At 34.3% G+C, this 27,384-nt stretch overlaps 1 protein-coding gene across 1 annotated transcript in view; it reads right to left on the bottom strand.

Annotated features, from left to right (window-relative positions):
- Positions 1 to 27,384, bottom strand: part of PCDH15 (protocadherin related 15) — an 817,584-nt gene that overhangs the window by 165,362 nt on the left and 624,838 nt on the right. Inside the window, exons 21-22 of the mRNA XM_060127128.1 lie at positions 14,351 to 14,656; positions 11,286 to 11,510 (exon numbers count right to left, since the gene is read on the bottom strand). Coding sequence (XP_059983111.1) covers positions 11,286 to 11,510; positions 14,351 to 14,656 — 531 coding nt within the window. The remainder of the gene's footprint in view (positions 1 to 11,285; positions 11,511 to 14,350; positions 14,657 to 27,384) is intronic.

Here is a 27,384-nt window from a genome sequence, read left to right as displayed (position 1 = left end):
TCTTTTTGCAAAGAGGTCAGGATAATTAACTATTACAATCAAATCGAGCTTGCTTTTATGTTCACAATAGAGCTGACTTCTGAGTCGTGAATCTGAAAAACCCTGTAGATTCTAGTAAAAATTGGAGACCTTGAGCTGTAAGCAAAACTGAAAAATAAAAAACATCATTTTCTCTGTTTTGACATGTAGTATTCACAGCCTCTACATGAAAAAGACTTCCTTTATAAATGATGAGCTTTAGAATCTGAACAAGTAAATAAACCTAGGAAGCACTGGTTCTCTATAATGAGGAGAGTGGAGGGTATTGATCTTGAGGTTTCAGGCAGGGGGTGAATATATAAAACATTTGCATGCACACTTCCTCCTGCTTTCAAGAGTGCCAATTATTTTAACAAGTGAGTCTTGTAACCAAAGGGGTAGAACTCCTCTTGCACTCCTAAATTATAACTTCTGAAGGTTAGAAAAGGAGCCCAACTGTGATTTTTCTCTACATGAGTTTCCCAAATCACATAAACTCAATATATTCCTATGAATTTTCTTCTCCCGCCCCCCCAGGGGACATTAAAAATCTTAATGTAATCTTAATTCTTCAGGGAAAAAAATAATATGTGATTTCCTAGTTATGTCAATACAGCTGCTGACAGTGTTGAGTACAGTAGCCTTTTTATTTTTTGGCCGGGAAAGTAGTCACCGATCACCTTCTAACTGAACACACAGTGGACATTTTTATAATCTGGCTTCACAAACTGATTATACAGAAACCTAAATAATTGAACACCATTAAAAGACTGGTATCCCCCTTTGGTCTGCTTGCCACTGACAACGTAAAGAATAAATCAATACAGTTATTGTAGCTGTGTTTCTTCTTCTGGTACATTGTACATATTTTGAGGTTACAATCTTTCACTGTGGCTAAACTGTGTAGCCAGTTGCACACAGTTCTTGCATGATGCATTATTTCAGATTAGAGAATTTACTGAAATGCAATGCCAAAGAGCATAATCAATACTTCATTATATTTATGCTCCAGGGATGTCTGAAGAAAACTGTACATAAATCTGCTTCTGTACAAATGCTCTACTATGCAGCAAATTAAGGATAAACTCCACTCTCCAAACGCAAGCCCTAGTCTGTTGCCAACTGTTCCACTAGAGGGCAGTATTTACAGAAAGAAAAATTTCATTTTCTATTCTCTTGTTAACAATTTTATTATTAAGTTTCCTTTCTGTGGCTATACTTTTTGTTGGTCTGAACAAAAATTACTTTTCATATTTCTAAAGAGTATTCTGAATATTACCATCTTGAACTAAGACTTGATCTTCTTAGAAAAAAAGATTGTTGTACAAGTACGCAAATTAGTTTCTATGTATCAAGCAACGAAAACTGCACCTGAAGAAAGTTATCTAAGAGGAAGAAAATATGAGTTTCATTTATTTATTTTCTAAACTAAAGTCTAAAATAATCACAGAAACCATTTCTGCTTTGACAGACCACAGAGTAGATTTAAGGAACCCTTTTTAATGAGCATACCAGGAAGACAGGAACTTGCTGGTGAATTTACAAATTAATGGCACGTTCTCTATTGAAAGCGATGAGAAATAGATGACAGAATTTTTAATTTCTGGAATCATAGGCTGAAAGCTGTTCTGGATAAGAGGATTTTTCCTGACAGAAGAGTACTAACTGGTTATATTCCGATCATCTTTCTTTAAATGATGAAAAATGATGAAACGTCAGCCCTCATCTTAAGCTCTCATGCATGCTCTGTGAGGAGACCAGATGGTGTGCGCCAGTGGGTGGAATGGCTCCTACAGTACCCTCTAGTGTTATCACTAGCCACATAGAACCGTTGGCTGCCCTGCCCTCTGAAATCCCTTAAGGCTTATGGAGCCGATGTCTCCTCTTCCTTGGCAGACGACACAGTTGATTTTTTCCTCTGCCTGTTACCAGTTCCGTTCTGCACTATCAGACACCCTCTATTTACTGTTTCAGTTGTTTTTTTTTATATTATCTACCTTCTGCTGTTTCTTCCGTCTTGGTTTCTTTACTTTCCTTTCTGCCTTTTCTGACTTCTCTACCTTCTCTTGTGATTCTGCCACATAGGGTCATAAAGGCCCTATCTCCAACCAACCAACCAATCTTTCCTTTTATGTTTTGCATGGGGCTCTCTTAAACACAAGCTACAAACTTACCTCAATGTTCTTTTTTGTTTTTGGATCAAAACCTGCACTGGGAAGATTCTTTCTTAGCTGCCTAAATTTGTTTTTTGTTTTGGTTTGGTTTTATTTCTGAGTTTGAAGCTTTTCTGGATTCTTGGGGGATAGTATTATCCGTAATGTAAGGTAATCAATGTTACACTTTGCCACAAGTAGCAAAATGTACACTATAGCTCTCAGTATCACAAATATTGATGGAGCTCCCACTGTGCATTAGGTAGTACTTTAGGTGCTGGGGATATGGTTACCACCAAGAAAGATACAGTGCCTGCTGGTACTGAGCTTACAGTTTAGTGTGGAAAGCAAAAAATAAATAAATATTAGCAAGTGTGATGGATGTTACGAAAGAGAAAGTATAAGGATGTGATGGGAATATATAGTAAGGAGTTTAAATTTCACATTGGATGCATCTCTGTTACCTGAGCAAACTGCCTCATCACTCATGCACTCTGGCAGGTAAAACAGTCCTTCAAAATTGATGGTTAAATTAGAAGAGGTTAACATTGTGTAATGTTGACAAACCCACTAATTTAATACAAAATTCCATTCCCATCTAGTTTCTCTGAACTGGAATGGTAATATAGGGGGAAGGCAGTTGATAGGTTTTTGGATTTTTTTTCCAAGCCATGACACTGTGGTCAATTGGGAGAATATGTGCACATTCTAAGCTTGAATATTTGAGCATCAATTCAAGTAACATCACCCTATTTCAGACTTCCTCAAAAGTGCATCACAATTATATATATGTATGTGTGTATGTATATGGTTTATTTTTACTGTATATCAGACATTATGCTAAGTGTGTTAAATTTATCATCTCAATTAATTTGCCTAAAATAGATGTTAGCTATTATTATTATTGTTCCTATTTTTAGAATAAGGAAACTGAAGCTTAGAGAAATTAAGTTGCTCACGATTATCCAGCTAATAAAGGGTAGAGCTAAGATTTAATTCTGGTATGTCGGATCCTAAAGGCATCATTCTGCTACTTGCAGGTGAGGAGAAAGGGAACTGGCAAAGTCATCAGAAGATTATACATAAAATGACTTGAGTAGGATTTTCATTAAAATTCCACACATAAAATTTTAAATACTTCTTTCCAAAAATATTTTACATTTTTAAGAATTCTTCTAACTAGTTACTACAATTTTATCTTGGCAACCTTGCAAGCTTCTAAACACTGCATAATTCTAATCTATTTCCCTGAAGATAATTTTTATAATTATTTATGAAGCTTTCTTTTTTGGTAAAAAGAGACTTTCAGCAGTCGTATTTGTACATTTTAAACAACTTATTCAATATTTAACCCTACAAATAGTTATTTTCACTAAAACCTAATAAAGTTTTTTCCAAATTGCATTCTTTGGAAAATTAGTCCTATCAAAAGCTTTACAAATAAAAAGAAATTCCATGATCAATGGTGGGAAATCACATTTTATTTTCTTGAGATTCACAACGTACACTAGGCATATTTAAGGCTCCTATATAAAGGCCTACGGCATAGAAATCGGTTTATTTTTATATATACCAATGTTTCCCAAATCTTGTCTATGTAATATTTTGTGTATGAGACACCCAGTACCATCTTGAGGAGCTAGTGCTCTATGAAGTATATCATGAGAGACCCTGATGATAATAATATATTGAAGGCACAAATTATTACTGTTTGGAATACTGTATGACTTTGGTGAAGTCAAGTTCTCAGAGTACATACTGAGGACACCAACATATCAAGAGTGCTCCCCATTATGAGGCAGCCAATTCACTGGGGTAGAGATCGCAGCTATAGTCATGATAGGATTGGAAAATGGTACCAATGCTTAGCAGTAACTAGTATCAACAAGGCTTATCAGCATCTATTGTCCCCACTGGGAGAGCTGTGGTAAGGCAAGCCTGGTCTCATTTGCCTTGGCAGGCAGGGAAGAATGTGATAATCACTGAAGGGTAAAATTACTTAATTGTGTATACTCTATAAGTAAAGCATTTTCTTGGGACTCCCAGAAATCAGTGGGTGATATATGGGGAGCCATAGCAATATAAATTACTCCTGTTTGAGATATTATTTTATCTCTGGGCTTGTACATTTTTATCTGTTTCCTCTGGTTTGGTTCTTTAGTGAATATATGTTACATCTTTGTTGTAAACCTGGAGAATAGCAGAATAGGCAGATACTTTAAGAAACCATCTGAATCAGCCCTATGACACGCCCTCCTTGATGTATTCATATTCTTTAAACACGGAAGTGAATATATTAGAAAGAATATACTCTTAAGAATCTGATAGCACAGAATAGAACAGAGGGTAATATTTGAAGGCCATAGTCCTAAATGGGTATTTTCTCCAGGTGAACCAACCTCAAGGTGAAAAGCAGCAAGTCATAAAAAATAATGATCAATCGGGAGGAGGGAGGAGGGTTAAATTAGAAGTATGGGATTAACACACCGCTATATATAAAGTAGATAAACAGCAAGGATTTACTGTGTGGCATAGGGAACTATATTCAGTATCTTATAATGGAAAAGAGAAAAAAATATATGTATGTATAATTGACTCACTTTGCTGTACATCTAAAACTAACAATATTGTAAATCAACTATACTTTAATTAAAAAAATAATGATCAATCTATTAGACCATACTCCCACTAGTTGGTCCATTGAAGATATCTTTTACTCAGTCTCCTCCCTCCAGAGCAAGGGAAGGAAAGATGCTATAAATATTGAAATGTCCAGAGTTTCTGATTTGTTTGAATGCTGGATTATCTCCTTGTCTCTCAAACCACAGCTCCTTTGACCAAATCAAAACAAGGACTCTACTAATACTGTCACCACAGAACATCAGCGGCAAATCACTGCCTGTCAGGTGTCCATAGTTTGGCAAATGCCACCTTGGTACTGGGCATTGAGTTTCTATCTATCTTCTTTCCTATACACTTTGGGGGTAGGAACGTTCCTTTCCTTCGCAGAAGAAGAAACCACGCTGAAAGATGAAAATGCTAGCTCTATCTTCCAAGACTCACTGTATTTCCTGATAACCTCAGCCCTTCTAGATGGTCTTTCATTTCTGGTCCCTCCATCTATCCCTGCCTACTCCCATACCTGCACCCTCTTTTACAGGTAAACACAACCAGGGGTGAATTCAGTCTCCTTCCTTCACAGAAGCATCTCCCTCACTCTCTCTCCTACTCGCATGCAGCCATTCTATCTAAAATTACAATCAGCAAATGACTTAAGTCATCTGTTTATCTTGGACAAGTTCTTTACATTCCTTTTAATGCTACCCAGAATTATATACACATTTAAATATTTCAACCTTTCTGGCTTATATTCAGCTTTTGGCTTACTATAGAAAACAGATCTTCTCTTTCCGTGTATTTTCTATATTATTATAACTCAGTTTGTAAGGGCAGATTTTTCTCTGGATTTTATGTGTAAAACTATTTAGAATTTTATTTCATTTTCCAGAGGTTTACCCATATCATGTAATTTACTATTATCACAGATTCAATTCTTATAGATATTTAATAAATATACAATGAAAAAGGCCTTGTCTTATAAATGTTCTGCAAAACCTTTGCAACAAAAATACATATTACTTGTACGATCATGATTAGTTTTGTTTTGGATCCTTGAAATTTGACACCAAGAAAGCTCTTTGCAGGTGTCTGTGATAAAATTCCATTTTCCTTCTACTGTGAAAATATTTTTCCTTTGAAATAAATATTATTTCAATTATTTCAAATACTTCAATTTTCCCATTATCACTTCAATTTTAAAAAAGTTTGATGGACTAGATAGGAAGTACCTGATCTTTTTTCCTTCTTTACAAAAGAATTATGTTTCTGCTCATTTTCAAAGAGAGATCTACAAGATGCTTTCCCCTTGGTGACTGTTTTGGGTAGAAATATCTCTTGGCAAATCCTATGCAATTATGTTATCAGTAAGACAGCTTGTCAGTACTGCAAGTAAACAGACCAACAGCAGAAAATTTGCAAGCTTGGGAAAGATTTACATTTGTAGAGAAATGAGAATTGTATTCCACTCTTCTCTTCAAAACAAACAAATATGATATTTTTATGGGCCCCAATAGTATACAATACAGTTTTAAAATTCTCTTTGTGATAATCTTATCCTGAGTGATCAGGAGAAAGGAAAGCAAGTGTCAGCCTGCATTTGGAGAAATGTTCACCAAATTTTATTATGCTTAAATAACCTTGAAAAAGAAAACAAAGTGGCACTGAAAAATGTCTAGAATTAAATATTAAGTTTTGTTTTAAATGTACAATAATCCAGAAATAACTTTGTATAGGTCAGGAACCCTTGACCAATGAAATAGTTTGACTTCTCTAAATAAGATAGAGCAACTGAGACAATAAAAATTAGATCAACACTCTTATTTCTAAAGAAAGAAGGAGCCCATCAAAGAGCAACATTTCGCACAAGCTGATGTAGAATCCTTGAGTGAATCCCCTGTATTAAAATAAAGGGGTGGTTAGGGAATGTAGAAGGCATTTTAAGAGACTTAAGTCCCAGATAGAGAATGAATCTTATTTAGTGCACATCCTGCTTGTTCAGATGATAGTTTGGGACTCAGTTTGACACCAATGACTTCTTCCATCAAAAAAAAAAAAAAAAAATCCAAGCACATAAGTCTAAACTGAAATTAGAGCAGCCAAGCTAGAGTCTATGAGGGATTATAACTCTCCATTATCAACCACATCTATCCTGAGAGAGAAGGCTACATACCACTTGAGCATACATCTTTGAATCTGGGAATTATAGGGTGAAGGTCCTTAGTAGCAAATCTTTTCTTCACTTATTGCCCAGAACAGCCAATAGATGGACCATTTTTTCTATTTAAAATGTTTTTAGTGTTCAACACCATCAAGGCATATGGGTAGGCAAAACCAGGTAGATGGTCCAGAAGCCATTTTGCTCATTTAGTTCATTTAGGTCAGTCTCATCTTTTAGTCTTTTTCATGTCTTTACCTATCATGGTATCTTCATAACCACCAATATTATCATGTTCCTAAAATTTTTGTAAGCAGATTTCTAAATTTCTAAATGTCATATCATAATACTGTGGCAAAATAATATTTCTAAATATGCATTGAAGCCCCTCAGGCCCTCGATGATTTTGTATTTTTCCTTGATCCTTCCCTAGACTACTAGAACACTGAAAATCAATGTCTCAGGAAAGAGAGACACAAATAGAAAAGCAGCTTACCCCAGAAAAGATTTTGATAGTTCACATTGCTATTCCCAAAGAGAACTTAATGCTGAATAAAATTTTAAGTCCCTGAAATGATACATTTACAACTCCCTGAAACAGATAAAATTCTTAGGATAGAGAAACACAAACTGGAAGGAGTAGATACAGAACCATTGTGGACGCCAGAGAAAGAAGGAATGCAGACCCTAATAAAATACTCCAGATAGCTTTAGGGCATCTGAGAATGGAAAGGACTTGTGTTCCCCTTTCCAATGTATTGGGGTTGGCCAAAAAGTTCGTTCAGTTTTTTCCATAAGGTGACTCTAGTAGCTAACTTCATTCGAAAAAATTGTTAGAATGTATTGTGACAGCTGCCATATCAGCGTGCGTTTAAAGAAAAAAAACATCAAAACTGGTGAATTTTTGTGTAGCCATTGTAATATTGAAGATGGAAGAAAAAAGCAACATTTTTGGCATATTATGCTTTATTATTTCAAGAAAGATAAAAATGCAACTGAAACACAAAAAAAAGAGATTTGTGCAGTGTATGGAGAAGGTTCTGTGACCGATCAAACATGTCAAAAGTGGTCTGTGAAGTTTCGTGCTGGAGATTTCTCACTGGATGATGCTCCATGGTCAGGTAGACCAGTTGAAGTAGACAGCAATCAAATTGAGGCATTAATTGAAAACAATCAACGTTATACCACGCAGGACAGCCGACATGCTCAAAATATCCAAATCAAGTGTTGGAAATCATTTACACCAGCTTGGTTATGTTGATCACTTTGATGTTTGGGTTCCACATAAGAGAAAAAACCTTCTTGACCACATTTCCGCATAGGATTCGCTTCTTAAATGTAACAAAAATGTTCTGTTTTTAAAACAAATTGTGATGGGCGATGAAAAGGCGCTACTGTACAATAATGTGGAACGGAAGAGATCATGGGGCAAGTGACATGAACCACCACCAACCACACCAAAGGCTCATTTTCATCCAAAGAAGGTGAGGTTGTGTATACGGTGGGATTGGAAGGGAGTCATCTATTATGAGCTCCTTCTGGAAAACCAAACAATTAATTCCAACAAGTGCTGCTCCCAGTGAGACCAATTGAAAGCAACACCTGTTACCATCAGGTAATGCAAGAACACATGTTTCTTTGATGACCAGGCAAAAACTGTTACAGCTTGGCTGGGAAGTTGTGATTCATCCGCCCTAATTCACCAGATGTTGCACCTACAGATTTCAATTTATTTTGGTATTTAAAAAATTCTCTTAATGGAAAAAATTTCAATTCCCTGGAAGACTATAAAAGGCACCTGGAACAGTTCTTTGATCAAAAAGATAAAATGTTTTGCGAAGATGGAATTATGAAGTTGCCTGAAAAATGGCAGAAGGTAGTGGAGTAAAACGGTGAACACATTGTTCAATAAAGTTCTTGGTGAAAATGAAAAATGTGTCTTTTATTTTTCCTTAAAAACTGAAGGAACTTTTTGGCCAACCCAATAGTTTAGAGAAGACAGCAGGACTCCAGGGAAGAAGTGACATCATGTGTGTACCAGCAGATAAGCCTAATTCAAGTGTAAAGTAAAGGCAATGGAATAATCCCCACATCCCACCCTGACTGCAGGATTATCTTAACAACAACAGCAAAACACACAAGAAAATCCACACTCAAAGATCTTACAGTCAAGAGCATTAGAGCATTTACCTATATGATAAACATAGTTATGCTAATCATATACTGGTGAAATCTTTAACAATCTTCTATGTTTTCATATCAATATTTTATTGTCTAAGAAAACCAACTGCATACCTTATTTATCAGGTAAACAATCAAACAAAAAATGCAACAAAAGTGATGATTTCTTGTACCATCATTTATACCTGGCAGTGCCCTTTAAGAATGAACATTGTACAAAAGCTGCCTATGACCTTCTGTGCCTTATAACCTGTGTACATACAGCCCTCTATGGAAAGCTGCTTTCAAGAACTGAAGTCATTCCCAGAACTTTCCACATGCTTTAGGTAGCCAACTAGAACCAGATGGTGTAAAGTCCTGAGTAATTTATCATAGGTGAATTCTGCTAAACAATTTACCTCAAACACATTACAGATTGTAATTCTAGGCATCTCAAGCGGCAAACTTTAAATGAACATAGGTTCCTATGGTTTTCTGAATGATCTCCAGAATCAGACAACCTAACAGAACCGGTGAGTCAAATAACTTGATCCCATTCAGTTAGGATACATTTCTAGTGATGTAAGGTGACTGCAAGAAGTACAAATAGTCCCTCTGTATAGCAGACCAATGTGTGGTTGCCAAATTTGTATTGCAGTTCTACCATCTATAACTAAATATTAATTCAAAATTTACACATACTTCCATGTTTTCTTCTGTCTAATTTCATAGATTTTATTTTTTTAACATGGAAACCTGGTCTCAGTGGTTACCTGGCAAAATCTGAGTCATAATCATAAATCATATATTTTTTGTAGAACATATACATTTGTGAACATAATATGAATTAAAATATCTATATTAAAGTGAACTTAAATTGCTTACCCAATTAATCTTATTCATGTATTTCATTCATGGACTTATTGAAACTTTCTATAAGCTTCCTTGTAAAGTCTTCATTTATCATATAGATCTTCTGTATCCTTGTCACTCTCCCTTTTTCCTTTTCCTTCTCTCCTCTCTCACTCTTTTGCTCTCACTCTGTGTGAATCTGTTTCTTTCTGACTAGCTCTGTCTTTTTAACCATTCAAACTCCAGTCGGGTACCAGAGAAAACATGTTAAGAGGGTAGTTTCAAATTTGTACTTTCTTCCCCTGACCAAAAGTCATACAAAACATGTTTATGAAAGCACTTTTATGTCACCAAAGAAATAAAGGTCATCTGAAGTCATTTTTTAGTACTAAACACCTTTAATAAAGCAGCTCGAGGATCATCTGTATGTGTATATTTGTAACTGAAGTATATTTTTCAACATCTGATACTCACACAACCTGTGTAAGAATCATCTGTGTACTTTTCTAATATACTGATGTCTCAGATGCTCCTGTGAGAAAGGTGCCCCTTTGGGAAGGAGCAGAGGGATCTGAAAGTTTGGTATGCAGCTCAGACGACCTTTATATACACTAACATGTGAGAACAGATGAATCTTTCCTCATGTCTTCTTTTAAATACACAGCTTAACAACCACAAGAAACCCTAAAGGTGGAAGACGACATGCTTTTCTAGGCAATCAACTGGTGCAGGGTATTTTATTAAGCTAGAAGGCAAATCTAGAGAGGTTGAGAGAGTCCCCAAGGTCACAGAACTTGAAAATGGCTGAGCAAGAAATTAACCCCAATTCCATCTGATTCCAAAGCTTGTTTCATTCCAGAATCTTGAGTTCCAACTAAACTAAACTAACTAGTTCTTGGGGGCTTAGAACTCGTAAACTTTCAGAATCCTCTTATGTTTTTTTTTAATTTGTATTTTTTTAAGTTGAAGGATTTGGACAAAGTTATCATCCCTGGTGCTGTGGAATCTGGACTAAAGTGTAGTGTAGAGAAATCATGACTTGATTGAAGTCACAGAGCTAATGGTGGACCCAGGGAGACACAATGTTTGAACTCTTATTTAGTGGTTCTTTCAAATTTATTTTTTATAAGTTAAATAATATAGTTATTTCTCAAGTCTTTGTAAATACTGCACATTCAAAATTTTATGTTCTGGCTCTGGTACCACATATAATTATGAATCCTGCCCCCAGATATTATACTATAGTGTGGATTTAAAAAAAAAACAAAAACAGGAACTACATGTAGAGAGTACAAACTAGGCAACCAGAAGTCATCTATATTCCTTACCTTTACTATCACTGTGACAGTAGCAATACCAGGTGGCATTGTTCCATAAATATCAAAGGCCTCCACTAGAAAAGTGATACTTGCTTCCTGGTCTGGAAATGCCTCATAGTCCAAACTCCTTAAAAGGGACAGTTCTCCTGTAAATGGATGTAGTGCAAAAATGTGCTTCACTTCCGGACTTCTTATCCGATAAGATACATTAGCTCCGAGGTCAGCATCTGTGGCCTGTAACAAATTAAGAAGAAGAATGGTTATATCACTGCCATTGCCAAAATAAAGAAATGCAGGACTGATGGAAGTCATGTGTCAGTACCTAGAACAGCATGAAATGAATGATGATCAAAAGGCATGTTTCAGAGAGAAACATTTTTTAAAGTAATTTACCAGATAGAGGGAGAGGGAGAGAAAGAAAGAGAACAAGTCAGAGACAGAGACCCATGAGGTTTTGTCATTGTTGATCTTGTTACTGTATCTATTTTATTTGAAAAAATCACTAATTAAAAGGATCATACCACAGTAAAGAAATAAATATTGTCATAAATGATTGCTTATTATTTCCTAACGATTGTATAACCATGAAAAATAATACCTTAAATAAAAATAAGTATTAGTGTGTGCTTTCCATAAACATAACAGGTTATTAAAGGGCTATATGAAAACGTAAATATATCTTCTCACAAAGATCCTATAATACATTTCTAGAGATCACTCTACTATACCTCCCTTCTTTTAACTAATACTTATTGAGTGTGCACAAGGTGCTATAGAGATGCACAAGATGAATACAAACAAGATACCTACCCTCCAGATTACTGTCTCAAAGAAGAAATAAGACAGAAATACCAAAATAAAAGGGATACATGGATGGACCTAGAGATTGTCATACTGAATAAAGTAAATCAGAGAGAGAAAGACAAGTATCATATGATATCACTATGTGGAATCTAAAAAAATGGTACAAATGAACTTATTTACAAAACAGAAATAGAGTCACAGATGTAGAAAACAAACTTATGGTTACCAGGGGGAAAGGTTGGGGAGGGATGGATTGGGAGATTGGGATTGACATATACACACTACTATATATAAAATAGATAACAAATAAGGACCTACTGTACAGCACAGGTCTCTACTCAATACTCTGTAATGGCCTTTATGGGAAAAGAATCTAAAAAAGAGTGGATATATGTATATGTATAACTGATTCTCTTTGCCGTACACCAGAATCTAACAGAACATTGTAAATCAACTATACTCTAATAAAATTTTTTTTTAATTTCCATTTCCAAAAATAAAATCATTAAAGCGAAACATTAAAGCGAAACAAAAAACAGCTGAAAAAAACAGGTTTCAATAGGAAGTCTTATAGATGACTCTTTCATTCAGTAGTAGAGACTGGCAAAGGCAACTCTGGCAGAGGAAATGGAATGGAGCAAGGACAGAGTGGGGAAGGTCAGGGTGTGTTAAAAAATGCATGCAGTAAAGCAAGCATCTTTGTGAATGTCAGTCTTGGTCCCCTCCAAACAGTTATCAACATCACAATGGGAAAGATACTGTTAAAGCACAGATTTTATGATGTCACCTTCCTGCCTAAAAATTCTTCTTGTTTTCCATTTCATTTTGGATCAACTCCAATCTCCTTAACATGGTGAGAAGGACACATATATTTTCCAGCCCTTTAGCTCCTCACTCTTCTCTCCTCCAGGATTTTGAGCAGGTTCTTCCACTGCCTTGAATATTCTTTCTTCCCCCTTGAATGCCTCTTATTTGCCCCTCAGTTCACAATTTAGAAATAAACTTTCTCCAGGAAACATTCTCTTTGTTCTCAAGATTAGGTTAAAGAGCCCCACCTGTGATCTCCCAGGTTCCTTGCATTGAGGACCTCTATATTAATTACCAGTTACTTGTCTGTTTGCTACACCAGACTGAAAATTCAATGAAGGCAGGAAACCTGTCTTGTTCATGTTTCAATCCCCAGAGTCTAGCAGAGGACTTGGCATGCAGTAAGCACTGAAAATATGCTTATTGAATAAAGGAATGAGTGAATGAATAGATGAATAGAAGAATAAATGGAGAAAGAATGGCTCTCTCCTTGGCCAGCATCTGCCTTTTTTAGATGATTAATGTTTGCTGACTAAGTAAACAGATATTGAGTTGAATTATGGAAGAAACACAAGTTCTTGAAATGCATGCTAACAAAATTCAAGTTGTAGACTGCAGGTTGAGAAAGGACTATATTTTTTTCTTACAAAATACACTTCATAGACCACCTATGTCAGAATTAAAGAGGTTGTGCTTAAAATGCAGATCTCTAGGCCAATCTAACCTACTGAATCAGAATGTCCAGAGTTTCTGGTAATAATTTATTTGAGGACTGAAAAAAAGAGGCTTAGCTATGAAGACACTAATAAAAAGGAGAGTTAGACTTCTGGAAGGATGCCAGTTGTGTACGGAAAGTGAAAAAGATATTACAAAATAATAGGTACAGCAATATCCCATTTCTGTAAAATATGAGGCAATTCTGTACATGTATATATGCGTATGAATGTATATATATATATATATATGTACACACTTGCATACATGTGTATTTATATATATATGTAAATAGTTATTTGATATTTGTGTGAGCACAAACATAAATGTAACAGAATACACATAAAATTTAATACTGAGTAACTTTGGAGGTACAAGGTGAGAGTCTATTAAGTTTTTTTTTAAATAGTCTCGTATTGTCAACTGTTGCAATAAACATTTAGCATTACTTTTGTAAATTAAAAAGAAATCTGTTAAGAAGTGTTATTCAATTTCTCACAAAGGCAACTTTTCTCCCTTTAAATTTTGGTATATGTCTAAAATAGGGTTGTTAGATAAAGCACAATATGTAATATTTGAGTAATATTTGTAATATTTGAATGCTTATATTCAAATTTACTCGCTTATCTGAAATTGAAATTTAACTGCATATGCTTTTTTTTTTCTTTTAAATTTACTAAGTCTGGCAGCCCTAACATGAATGTCAAATCTTATACAGAATTCATGAAATAATTGCTTCTTCCACACACCTCTACTTGAAGGAAACTGGTCCCGGCTGGCAGATTCTCTTCAACGACGACAGTATATGTTGAATTGGTGAACACAGGACTATTATCATCAATATCCAAAACCCTGATGGCCACTGTTAGAGTTGAATAACGAGGGTGTACCGCTCCATCAGTTGCCACAACAACAAGTTCATAGTAGTCCCTGACTTCTCTGTTAAGCTTCACTGATGTGTAAATGCTCCCATTGGATGTGATATGAAAAAGATTATTGAAGTTACCCAAACTGTAGTGTACTTGGCCATTTATTCCAGCATCAGCGTCTGTTGCCTAAATAAAATTAAAAACAAAGGAATTCACATAGTACTCTTTGTTATGATTTTTTCACATTACATTTTGTTATGTTGCCCTGCCAGAAGGGGATAGTTAAAGAATTATGGCATATTTCTAAGCAAATATTTTTTTTCTCTAGGGAGAAAATTTAAAAGATAATGACAATGTAGTACAAAAGTCTAGAACATGAAAAGAAATATACTATAGTTTAATTGATGTTCTTCATTCAAAATGAACATAACATAATTTGATACCAGTAGAAATAACAATATTATATTATGACAGAAAATTCACATTTCAAAAATACTGAATTTTTCCTGTATTATCATTTCTTTAATAGATTTTGAATTCTAAAATTTAAAAAAACACATTTAGGTTTTAATTAAACATAACTGACAACTTAAGATTTTACAGCTTTTTAAATTCAAGCACTATATGTGTGTATGTGTGTGTGTGTGTGTGTGTGTATAAGCACCATATATATATAACTGCATTTAATCTGCCTGATATTCTTATGAATAAATATCATTGGTCCCATTCTACAAATAAGAAAGCTGTGGCTTATGTACTTTAATTATCTTGCTTAGGGTTACACAAGAAATAAATACCTCAGTGCCCCAGTTCTTAGTATAATGTCTTGCATATAAAACTACTTAATAAATAAATATTTGTGGAATTAATGAATGTTAGAATAAATTAATGCAAGGAACTGAGATTTAAAACTAAACATGTTCCAAAACCCAAATAGAAGTGAAAGTATAGTAACTGTAAAGCAACTGCAAAGGGCTCTTCTTTAATATTAGAATACAATCTCCAAATGATAACAGAATTGTTGATGCTATAATAAACCTATTGTAACTGAAAATTTTATGTAATATTAAATCACTTTGCATCAAATAAAATGGGTAAATTTTGAGTGACTATTCTTCTGATGGAGTGTTATGAGAATTAGAGTGTTATGAGAATTAAAATAATCTAAAAATCAATTAATTGGAATATAAATTATGATATTTCATTATCAAATACAGTACATTTTGTGCTAAACAGTTCTATGTTATTGTTTCTCAAAGAAATTGGAATGAATCTTAGCATCTATAAAATATTACATAATTATGCCCCAAACTTCACTAGGGAAAGGAAGGAAAACAAGACACTTGGCTGCATTATGAGCCAGGGACACAATAATCACTTAATATCTACAAAGCCTGGGATGCAATATAATGTATTTTGAACAGCACACGAGCAGATGTATATCCACCTTTACAAACACTGGGGAAGCATGTGGGGTGGGTTTGCTGAACACTTGTGCCTTGTTTGAAACGATAAAGCCCAAGATGTCCATAACTGCGCTCCTTCTGACTGTCATAATGCCAGACATTCCAGCAGGATTTGTCCCTTTTATTCATCAAAACACAAATGCCCCTGGGAGGGCATTACCTCTGGAGTTTTAAGCCTGAGAAAAGATAGAAGAGTAATTGCAGGAATGTCTGAAGAGGACAAAAATACTGTAAAAGAGTTGAAGAGTTTCCATAGACATATTTTCTTCTACTTTTACATTTTTCCTAGAATTTGTCTTACAGATTATTGACATATTAGTCAAGCTGGTCATCTTAGTGGAAAAAGCAAACAACAATACTGCCACATCCCTTACAAAAAAAAACAACCAATCAAACAAAAAGTGTTATTTTTTGTCTTAAATCACTGCTCAAGTAAATAGAAAAATACAAACCAATAATGTAAGTACATTCTATTTCATTAAACCAACACTCTTAAAAGTTTCAGGGACATTTTCTGTCTGTGGGTATTTTTATGTAATCCATAATTTAAATGATTCTTGCTCAAGATATATTCTTATTTATCCCCATATTGGAAGATTTATTATGATAGAATGATTTAATTTGATTAATATGGCCGTGTATGTATATGTGTGGGGTGGAGGGGGATGTTAGGTATGTATTGTACTATGTATGTCCAGCTACTTAACTAATATCTCTACTAGGACACTTTATGCGTATTATATGAGTTTTCTATTGTTGCCATAACAAATTACCACAAATTTAGTTGTTTACACATTGCGAGTTTATTATTTTATAGTTCTATAAATCAGAAGTTCAACATGGGTCTCACCTGGCTAAAACCAAGGTATGCATAGGTCTGTATTCCTTTCTGGAGGCTGTAGGAAAAGATCCATTTCTTTGCTCATTCCAGTTATTGACAGAATACAGTTCCTTGAAGTTAGGATTGAGATCCCCACTCCCTTTTTACTTGTCATGTAAGGACAATTCCCAACTTCTAAAGGCCACCCACATACCTTTTCTCTTGGCTCATAGGACACTTCTTCCATCTTCAAAGCTAGCAATGGTGGGTCAAGTCCCTCTCACATTTTTTGAATCTCTCCTTCTTCTATCTCATCTCTCTGATCCACTCTTCTATCATCCTCTTCCACTATTAAGGGCTTAGATGGCTACAATGGGCCCGCCTGGACAATCCAGGGTAATCCTCCCATTTCAAGGTTTTTAACCTTATCACATCTACAAAGTTAATTTTGTTATGTAAGGTAACATAGTCACACATGGGATGTATCTGGGGTATCATAATTCTGTCTACCATAGAATGAGAAGCTTAACATGTTTCTAATTGAACTTTTGATTATTTCTATGTCCAAATCTTTGTCATCTCCAATTCTCCTACTTCACTAAATGGTTCTTCCACTGACCAACAGATTACATAAGAAATAAAGAAGATGTTCCTGAGATCTACTTCTTCTACCTTCTCAATTATTTATTTATTCAATAATTTCAGAAAAGCTTATTTTAAAGCTTTTCTGAAATTCAGTAATTTCAGAAAAGCTTATTTATTTATTCAATAATTTCAGAAAAGCTTATTTTATACTATGTATGAGGCTCAGCTCCAAGCTGTGAGATACATTGGTATATTAGGTAACAAGGTCCAAGATATGGCATTTACAGAAAAATCCCTATTATAAATTCCATTTATAATACACTGTTTCCAATGTATGCAATATCTCAATCCTAACCACCTTGGCCCAAGCCACCACCAACTGTGGCTTAGATTGCTAGATTATGTCTTTATTTTCTTTTCAGTTATTTCCTTTCAGAGAGATCTTTTATAATAGATAAATGACATCATTCCTCTTAATATCCTCCAGTGATTTCCACTGCCTTCAGCACCATTCAAATGTTTACCATAACCAAGAGTTCTCCTACTAAATATTACTTTCACTGTGTTCTGGAATAATGCAAATCTCTCCAACCTCCAAATTTCTCCAAAGCCTCTGCCTAAAGGGCTTCCACTATTATTCGCTAGGCTAATACCCATTCATCTTTCAAATGTCCATTTAAACATCACTTCCTCAAATGATTCCTCAAATCACTCCTGAAATGTAAATGAGACCCTCCTGTTATACATGGCAAGAACTCCATATACGTATAATTTATATCACTTTTACTAGATTTAAATTATAGATTTATTAATGTGATTATTTGTTTAACACTTGTCTCCCTTCTTACAAGTGGGAAGGCTGTGATCATCTTGGCGGAACTATTGAATCCAGGTCTATACGGAAAAATATCATTTTTATAAAGTAAAAAGTAGTATTCTGTTATGACCTAGATAAGAGCATGATAATAAGTAAATATCTTTGCATTTTTAATGTTTTGTAGAGTGACAAACAGGGACTATGTAGGTTAAGATAGCGAATGACCTTGATATATAAAAAGAAATTGCTACCTTATAGAAGTGCTGTTTAGTTTCAGTGTTTCCACTATATATATTTTTTGATATCATTAACTTTGGTATGTCACTTGTTCCCTCTAGGTCTCAGGTATCTCAACTATAAAATAAAAGATGTGAAGTGGAACAGCAGTTTTGAATCTCTTTTGCTACCATTATACATGTCTGAGATGAAATTCACAAACATGGCACAGATCATCAATTATAACAAGAATAAGAAGATAGCTGTTGCATAATTCTCTGTAATCTAGTTGCAAAGCCATTATTCTGTTCCACTGAATAAAATATATAAAAATTTAAGTGAATCAGCATTGTTATAGATGATATAAGCCAATAACTAGTATTAGAACAATGCAAATGTAGTACCTACATCAGTAACAAATGACTTGGAAAAGACCTCACGTTTGATCAGAACAACCCATGTTTGCAAACTACTGGGCTAGAGGATTGTTAAAGGAAACTTGCTCTAACAGGACTTTAAGATATAAAAACAAACTTAATTTCAGAATGAACCACCTACAGTGCTTGCATCATGTTGGTATTTCCCAAATTGCTGCACTAATCATGTTTTCCCTTGTGAACTTCCCAGTACACAGTAGCTCAGAGAAGTGTTGCATTAAAAGATCCTCTTTCACTGAGGATTGTTGAATGGAAACTTCCCCTCTCCAGGCTTCAACTTGCCAAGAGGAAGGACATTTTAGCAAGAAAACTGCTCTCTCTGCTCCCTCCCTCACTCATGAGTGGTGAATTTGATGGAAAGAATTGGGTAAACACACTGCCTCCTTTAACATCTGATGTTTATAAGGATGTCAAATGATTTGCTGGTTTTGCTATATGAGCGCTTTCCCTATGAATAAGACCTACAATTTCAGTTCTGCCTGAGGCTGTGTAGGTAAGTTTAATCATGGGGTAGCATTTACCAACCCATTTGGCTCTCATTACTAAACCTCCTTCCTTTCAATATCAGTTTCACCTATCTGCCAGAATTTCATGTCTTTCACTGAATTGGTTGGAACCTGGGCAAGGTATAGGATGTTAGTTACTGAGAGTCCCAAACCCCAGGGGTGTTTATATCACAGTTTCCAAACAAATTTAGTCATAGACTCTTTTTCATTGTTGTTTGTTTAGCAAAATATTTACTAATATCTTGAGGGACATACATTTTTTTAAATACTGTTATAATTCAATGAGCAACACTGGGAATAAGGCCTTCTTTTAATAATCTGTCCATGATATTTTCACACAATATTTCCACTTGATACTTTTTGTTCCCCATGACCCATCACTTGAAACTAACTACCTTAAGTTAATAGAATCAATGGTGCCTACTCTCAAACATGTCAGAGTCCTTAACAGAGTCTACAGTAAAATAATAAATGGCAGAGAAAAGATAATCAGAAAAATATATGCTTTCAAAAGGTCCAATGAGAAATTTTTTTTAACAATGGCTTAAATTGATAAAAAAGGCCATGGAGGGAGAAGTAAACACTGAATTTTAGTCATGGTTTTGATAAACTAACTTTAGGTGCTACATTTCATGGAATGTTAATTAACGTCTCTTACGATGCCAGGAAAAAGTGAGGGGAGACGGAGAGAGGAGGGGAGACGGAGAGAGAAGGGGAGGTCTCTGTTCAAATAAATAAATTTGGGAAATTGGGATTAAAGAAAATTTAAAAGTTTTCATTACTTCAGAACTTTTCAAGTGTCATTAATATTTTAATGAGCAAGGCAAAGTTCTCAAGGGGAGTAATGTATGCACCAGATTTAAAAACCCTGAGTAACAGAAATCCTTTCAAATGAACTATAGACAGAAGTCCAAACTCCTATGCATGAATTAATTCCAACCTACATTTTCAGCATTCTCTTACTATTCACTGTCCTGTATAAACACTCTGCTCAAGTCTAATCAATTTTCTTCATTTCCTTAGGACTCAGCATACACTTTTTGACATTTTCTTCAAGGCTTGCATTGATGATTCCTTATTCACCTCTGAAATTCCAATCCTTCATCCAGTCTTCAAATCCCAACCCCCAATTCAATCTCTCCTAGGAAAATGTCTAGCATTTAGAGATAGATCATTTTATAGATTAGAATTTTAACAAATGCTTTGTAACATTACTTTTTTTTTTGGCTGCACCACATGGCGTGTGGGATCTTCCCTGCCCAGGGATCCTGTGCCCCCTACACTGGAAGCATGGAGTCTTAACCACTGGACCACCAGGGAAGCCCACATTACTTTTTATTTACACCTTTTCCCCACAGCTATAAGTCCTCTGAGAATAGAAGCATATCTCATAACTCTTCATTTATTGAATTTTTCAAATATACAGCAATCTTTATCTTACAGTGGGATAATTTGTTGAGAGAAAATATCCAAACACATATTCAACAAGGGGACTAAAAATAAATATTAGATGGGGCATTTTTATTAATAGGGTTTCGTAATTTTAAGTCAGCTTAAGTATAAAGTGTAAATAATATATTGAAAGTCAAGTACACACACACACACACACACACACACGTTTTGACCTGATTAACGACAACTTAATTCACTGTCTAGCCTCCATGAAAGGAGGTATATTTGATGCTCATGGAATAAAAGACTAACATTCTATAAGGAAGTGCTCTAAAAAATTTAAGGTAACTCAGACACACATCTAATAGAGACAAAGGAACTAGAATGTTTGTAAAATACAGGATTATTTGCTTCCTTTTCTGTGTCCTAATTAATTGAGGAACATAAATAAGGTCATGTAAGTTAAGTGATATGGGCTGGCTAAACAAGGTAGTTTCATTTACTTAGTATTATAGATGAGTATGTACATGTTAGAAAAGATAACCAAACATAAAATCCCTTATTATCAGCAATACTGTCAAGAAGTTTGCACTGATGTTTAATATCTAACCAAGGAGCTCAGTGTGTGATGCTGTAATGAAAACATTTCTCTTCCTAGAAATCAATTAAAAGTTAATTAAAATTGTTAATAAGAAAAATCACACATCTCTTCTCCCTTTGTACTACATCAAAGCAAAAAACAGTAATAGCTGCAACTTTATAATCATCTGTCCATGGTTAACACATTTTGTAATGTACACCTTACCAGGGGGCCTGACTTGTGGCTACTTATTTGTGAATGAGTATTGTTGGGAAACTGGCTAATAGTCTATAGTCAAATAAAATCCTCACTGGACAAAACTTTTGAATATTTGCTAGAAAAACTTCTGGAAAATCTTCATCACTAAAATCAAAGTTAGAATACATTACAGACAACCAAATAATTATTACTTAATAAAGACAACAGATCATGTATAAGGGCATTTATTGACTATTCCTTGAGCACCATTTTATAGCATATCATCTGAAAAGGAAGCAGGGAAAAATATTTCTTACACATTATATTTACCCCTTTTGTTCCCTCGTTAATTTTTAGAGTGGTCTACTATACATGCTTTCCCATCAATAAATGTGAAAGCCCATTACTGGGATACCTACATTGGGAGTTACAAATTCTATAGAGATTGAAAAGTATGTTTTTATGGGTGGAATATACTGGGATAAGACCTCAAAGGAGAGTCTGATGTCTGCACCCCTTCCATTGAGAAGTCTCTGGGTAAATTACTTATTATTTTTTCAATGATTAATTCTAATTTAAAATGTTTTATACTCATATCCATTCAGATTATTTAGATATAAAATAATTTCTGTTTATTCTCACAAAAATCAGTTTTATGCAAAGAACTTTGAGGACAAACAGAAAGTATAGCTATTAGAAAGGTGTGAACTACCATGTAGCACCTAATTAGCCCAGTGTGAAGCTGAGAGGGAGCTTAGCTCCCTTAGTTTTTGCTTTTCCTTCACAGCAATTTTTGAGGCTGTGCACTCCTTTCTCACCTTGAAGCAGGAACCTTAAAAGGTGTTGAGCAGGGAGGTCAGAAGGAGAAGTTGGGAAGTGCATCCTTAATGACATTACTAGTAGAAGTACATTTTTAAAATTACCTGCCAACTTCAAAATGGCATAAAATAGTTGTCATCTTTATTTCTTTAAAGAAGCTGAGCTATGTCAAGGGCTGTGATTATCAGTGTAAAATGGGAGAAGCAATTTAGTGACTCATCATGCTGGTAAATGTTTCCTCTCTCCACACCTATTCATTATTGAACAATGGCAAACAGACTTACTGGCTAGAAGGTAACAAGTGTACTTGAGTTCAAATCACTAAAAACATAATGAGAGTAAATAGTTTTTTTTATCAAGTATTGGAACTCTCAAATATTTAATCCCTAGGAATCTAGAAAACCCATATATAAATTAGAGATTCCTTAAGGGCTTAAGCTCTAGGTTAAAAGACCAGCTCTTTCCCATACTAACTCTATGGCCTTGGGTGAGTCAGTCACTCTAAGCGTCCATCCTTCATTTGTAAAATGATGATGATAGTAAGTATTTACCTCACTACCTACTATGAGGATTGAACACACTTAGCAGCATGCTTAGAGCATATTAAGTAATCAATTAAAAATTAGGTAAGTTTATTGTTATTGACGTTTTCAACATCTACTTAGAAACTATTTAAAAAAGCTCAATTCTGTCCTAAAGTTCTTAAAAATATTTTTGTGAAGAATAAATCAGTCTATTTTTATTTGGTTTATTTATACACTTCATTTTCCTTAGGATCACATTTAACCTGGTATAGTGAGTCCATTAGGTTCCATTAACTTTGTTTTTATCAAGATGTTCTGAGAATTTGGGTGTCTGTATTAATTAACGAATTCATATGTGAAAGATCATAAAACCTGTTCATATGTGGTTTTAGTGTAACAAATAAAAATATAAGGAAAACTTGTATGAGCAGATGATATGTAACAAAAAGGAAAGAGCACTTTAGTTATTACAAGAAACAATAATGAAGATTTAAGGTCCTTGAGGCATGAATTCAGGTAGTATTAGACATATTACAGAGAAATTTCTATGAAAAAGTATGTCTGATGATTTTATGGACATTGTCACATTTTGAGAAATGTTCGTTATGTCTGGCCTGAGAAAAATGTTGAATTTTTAAAAATCAAAAATGTATTCCATTTGAAAGTAGAAGAAAAGGTAACTTCCAGTTACATTTTAAAGTAATTTTATCATGGGTTGGGAAACAAATGTGTGACAACAGATGAGAACTCATGACCTGATCATAAATTGTGAGGCTCTTAAAATCATTATAGTGAGAGCTAAAAGGGGTAAAAGAGCTATTTTACACTAAACATTTCTTTGCTTGTCATAACTACTGCAGGCCATCCTTCCAAATCTGAAAAGATAACTTCTACCCAGAGAACTCAGTAAATAGTATTACCCCACAGAAAACGTTTGACAGCTGCCCATATTTTTCTCCAAAGCTATGTCTTTTTTTAGTGTTCTTAAATTCTTTCTATTCTACCATGGAACAAACCTCTATTAAACTGTCTTTAAGGGCTTGGATGTTTCTCTAGGATGCTTTCCCCAAGTCAAGACAGCTGTCCTTCCACTGAGATTCCCTGCCATTTTGTTTTTATTTAGCTCTATAACATAATGTAATTGCCTGCTTACCTGCTTGGCTCCTATACTATCCTTCCTGCAAACTGAGGACAAAAAAAAATGCATTGCTCATAGCTGAATTTCTAATACCTTTTCTTCATTAATGTTCAGTGAATATTTGCTGAATCAATGATGCATTAAGACTGCCTTTTATGAAGCAGTAGGTGTCTTAAATGAAAGTTTGCTTGAATTGACAAATAGTCAAAGCAATTACTTCTAGTTACACAATAAACTACATTTTATTCTAACATTCAAGGTTGTACATGATCTTTTTCGAACCTACCCTTATGCACTTATATCTCATAACTAACTCTTTGACATAAACTCTATGTTTTATTCAAAAGAGTTTATTATATCAGTCAGCTTTCAAACAACTCCAAAATCACAGTGGTTTGCTGTCACTGCTGTTTATTTCTCATTCCATGATTTTCATTTTTTCTCCTATTGCTTTACATTTGATATATTTGCATTGTGGGTTTGGCGTGTATAGTATCATTTTGTTGATGGTGCAAAGTCATAAAATAAAATTATATTTTATTTTTACTCCCTTCTTCCTACTTTACTTCTCCAACATCTTCAGTCCCATCTCTTTTCTATGGACAAACATGTTCTAGGCCTTAAATCTAAGTGCATTTTGCCAAACTAACCATGCTGTCTCATACCTGCTTTGTTCTAGCTTGAAGTCCTCCCCCTACTTCACAAACTGATTATTCTTCAGCCCATATGTCACTTCTCTCAGAAACACCTAAGTTAAAAGTCTTATCTCTATGTTCCTTAAGCTCATTGTATACTCCTTTACCAAAAGCCTTATTACTTTTTTTTATAGCCCCCACAAAATTAAGAGTTTCTTAAGAGCAGGCTGGCTTGTTCGTATCTGAACCATGCCTGTTCTTCGCATTGACAGGCAGCAGATAAAAGTTTTCTGCAAACATTTCATCTGAAGCTATTTCCATGATGCAGTTACATATCCTTCCTACCCCAAATACCCAATCACATGAAGAAAATAAAATATCATTTAGTATGTATAATTCTTTTTAAAAAGCTAATATTTTTTCCTTTTATGAGATGTAACACATGTTTTCCATTTTAGAGAATTAAGTGAGCAATCATATCAATAATTGTTTATTCCTGAACTTTGTCCTTATGCTATTGTTTTACTGCTTTCTTTTATTTCATTTTAAGTCAGCTAAAATCCTATAAGAAAATCTATTTGTAGTTCAGTTTGAAAACAAGTGTTGTAAGTATATCTTCAATATTTTGTGGAATTAAATACAGTAGTTTTATTTTTCAATACTCTATCCCAGGGTTGCTCCAACTTTTTTCATTATACCCCCCCCTTCAATAGGCTTTCTAGATATTTTTTCTTCCTAATTGCACCTCTATGAAATTTTATTGCCACAGATTTGTCGCATATCTGTTTATGTATATGTTTGTGTTTTATATATATAAAGAGTATATTTTTTTTGCCTTTCAAAAACTGACTTTTTCCATTTTGGGGGTGATATGTCCCTGTTAAGAATGAATGCTCTAGTCAAAAGAAAACCTTCTGTAACTTCCTAATATACCAAAAATAAACATTTTCATGTAAGCATTGTTCCTTCAACACTGATTACAATAGCATCACTTTCAAAATACATGTCCAAACTATTATGTAAAGTAACTATTTCAGGGCACCTCTGGAGCTGCAGTCATCAGTTTTTAAGTATAAAGTAAGAGAAAACTATCATCATCATAGATGACATTTTATGTAATAATCTGCTTGGTTCAGGCGTTTCTTTTATATTTGTGCTTACCTTGTCTGTCAAGTTCTGACACTAACTATTGTCTTCTGTTTTTTTGTACTTTAAACAGTTTCCTCTATGCTTATTAAAGATGTAATATTTGTTTATCTGATGTCTTTATGATCCTTTCTGCTAATCTCAAGTTTTAATTTTATTTTTACCCAGTATTTTTTGTATTAAATATAAGCATTCCCATATATTTCTCTAAAGAGCCAAGAATGATCTATGCCCTAAGTATTGCCCTTCTAGCTATCACAGAACTTTTGCTATTATAGCTCTCACAAATGATTTGCTTGTATCAGTGGCAGAAGAAAATCATAACTGGAAAGTAGAAAAAATGTGACAGCCAGGTTGGATTCTCTAAGAAATTCTCCATAATTGCATTTTCTGCAGAATATACAAATATTAGATTATCAGATACATATCTAAGACAAAAGAAATGAAAAGGCCTTTGGCCAATATGATATCCATTTAAGGAGAGAAAAATATCTCCTATGAATAATGCTTTTTGCTTGATATAAGCACACATTGTTTCCCAAATGACAACCATAAAATTAAAAGGACTTTCTCCATTTTATACATATCGCCACTATCTTATCATAGTCACCTACCCTGATATATTCACTGGGGTAGAGCAGGATACAGATTCTGAACTCTCGGTTTTATTTTATCATCAATCATCCCTGGAGGTAAGCTTAAAATTTTGCAATTTTTAGTTATGTTCCATTTCCCGGTGTCACCAACTTGGTTGACTTGGAAATGTATGTTTTATATTCATTCCTGTGCCAACAATGCACTGAAGTAACAGAAGATTACATTTTCTATGGTTTTGTCTAACATATTCATTTAAATTAGTGGAATGGAATTAATTGGAAGGAATAACTTATCTTTTCATATTTACTCCCTAGGTCTGCATTCATGGGCAGGGGAAAAGAGCTAAGATGTACAAAATGTAGAACTGCCTTTTGAATCAGAAATTTTAAATTCTGCTTGCTATTCCTTTTCTAGTTGCTCTCCTTCCAATATACTTCCAGAGCACATCTCTATGTGCCACTGACTGTGTAAACAGTGGGTAACTATTTTAGAACGATTACTATGCAGCAGGCATTCTGCAAGGTGCTTTTTGTTTGTTTCCTTAAATTCTGGTGTAAAATGCTACTGCTGCTCACCTTAATATTAGAGATATGCATAGATTTTTTTAAGTTATAGATTTATAAAAGACCCAGATATCTTATCAACATTCTTAAGCTTTTCTGATTAAATGAGAGAAAATAAGCCCAACTGGAGATTAAAAAAAAAAAAGTGGGGAAAAAAACTTCTTTTGAACATATATTCTTTTATTGTTAGCACATTCTCAGTAATAAGATTTTCATATCAATTAGTCTAGCAGAAATTTTCCCTCAGAATAATGGTTTTTATTCTATTGAATTATGTTGATGGTTAGAAGTGGTCTAGTCAGTATAATTAAGTCAATAAAAGAAGTGGAGATAGGCATAAAAAATAGATAAAAATCGTAAGTTAAAATGAAACGTATTACTCTGAGAAATCAAAACTCTATAATCTATCAAGAATCTTTGCAGATTATAAAGAAGACAGCTATTGACTTATTTCAAACTTAAAGTCTAAAGACTT

This window comes from Lagenorhynchus albirostris, chromosome 16, assembly GCF_949774975.1.
Source record: "Lagenorhynchus albirostris chromosome 16, mLagAlb1.1, whole genome shotgun sequence".
NCBI lineage: Eukaryota > Metazoa > Chordata > Mammalia > Artiodactyla > Delphinidae > Lagenorhynchus > Lagenorhynchus albirostris.
Note: the sequence above shows the minus strand (reverse complement) of the source record. Positions and strands in the feature narration are given on the sequence as shown.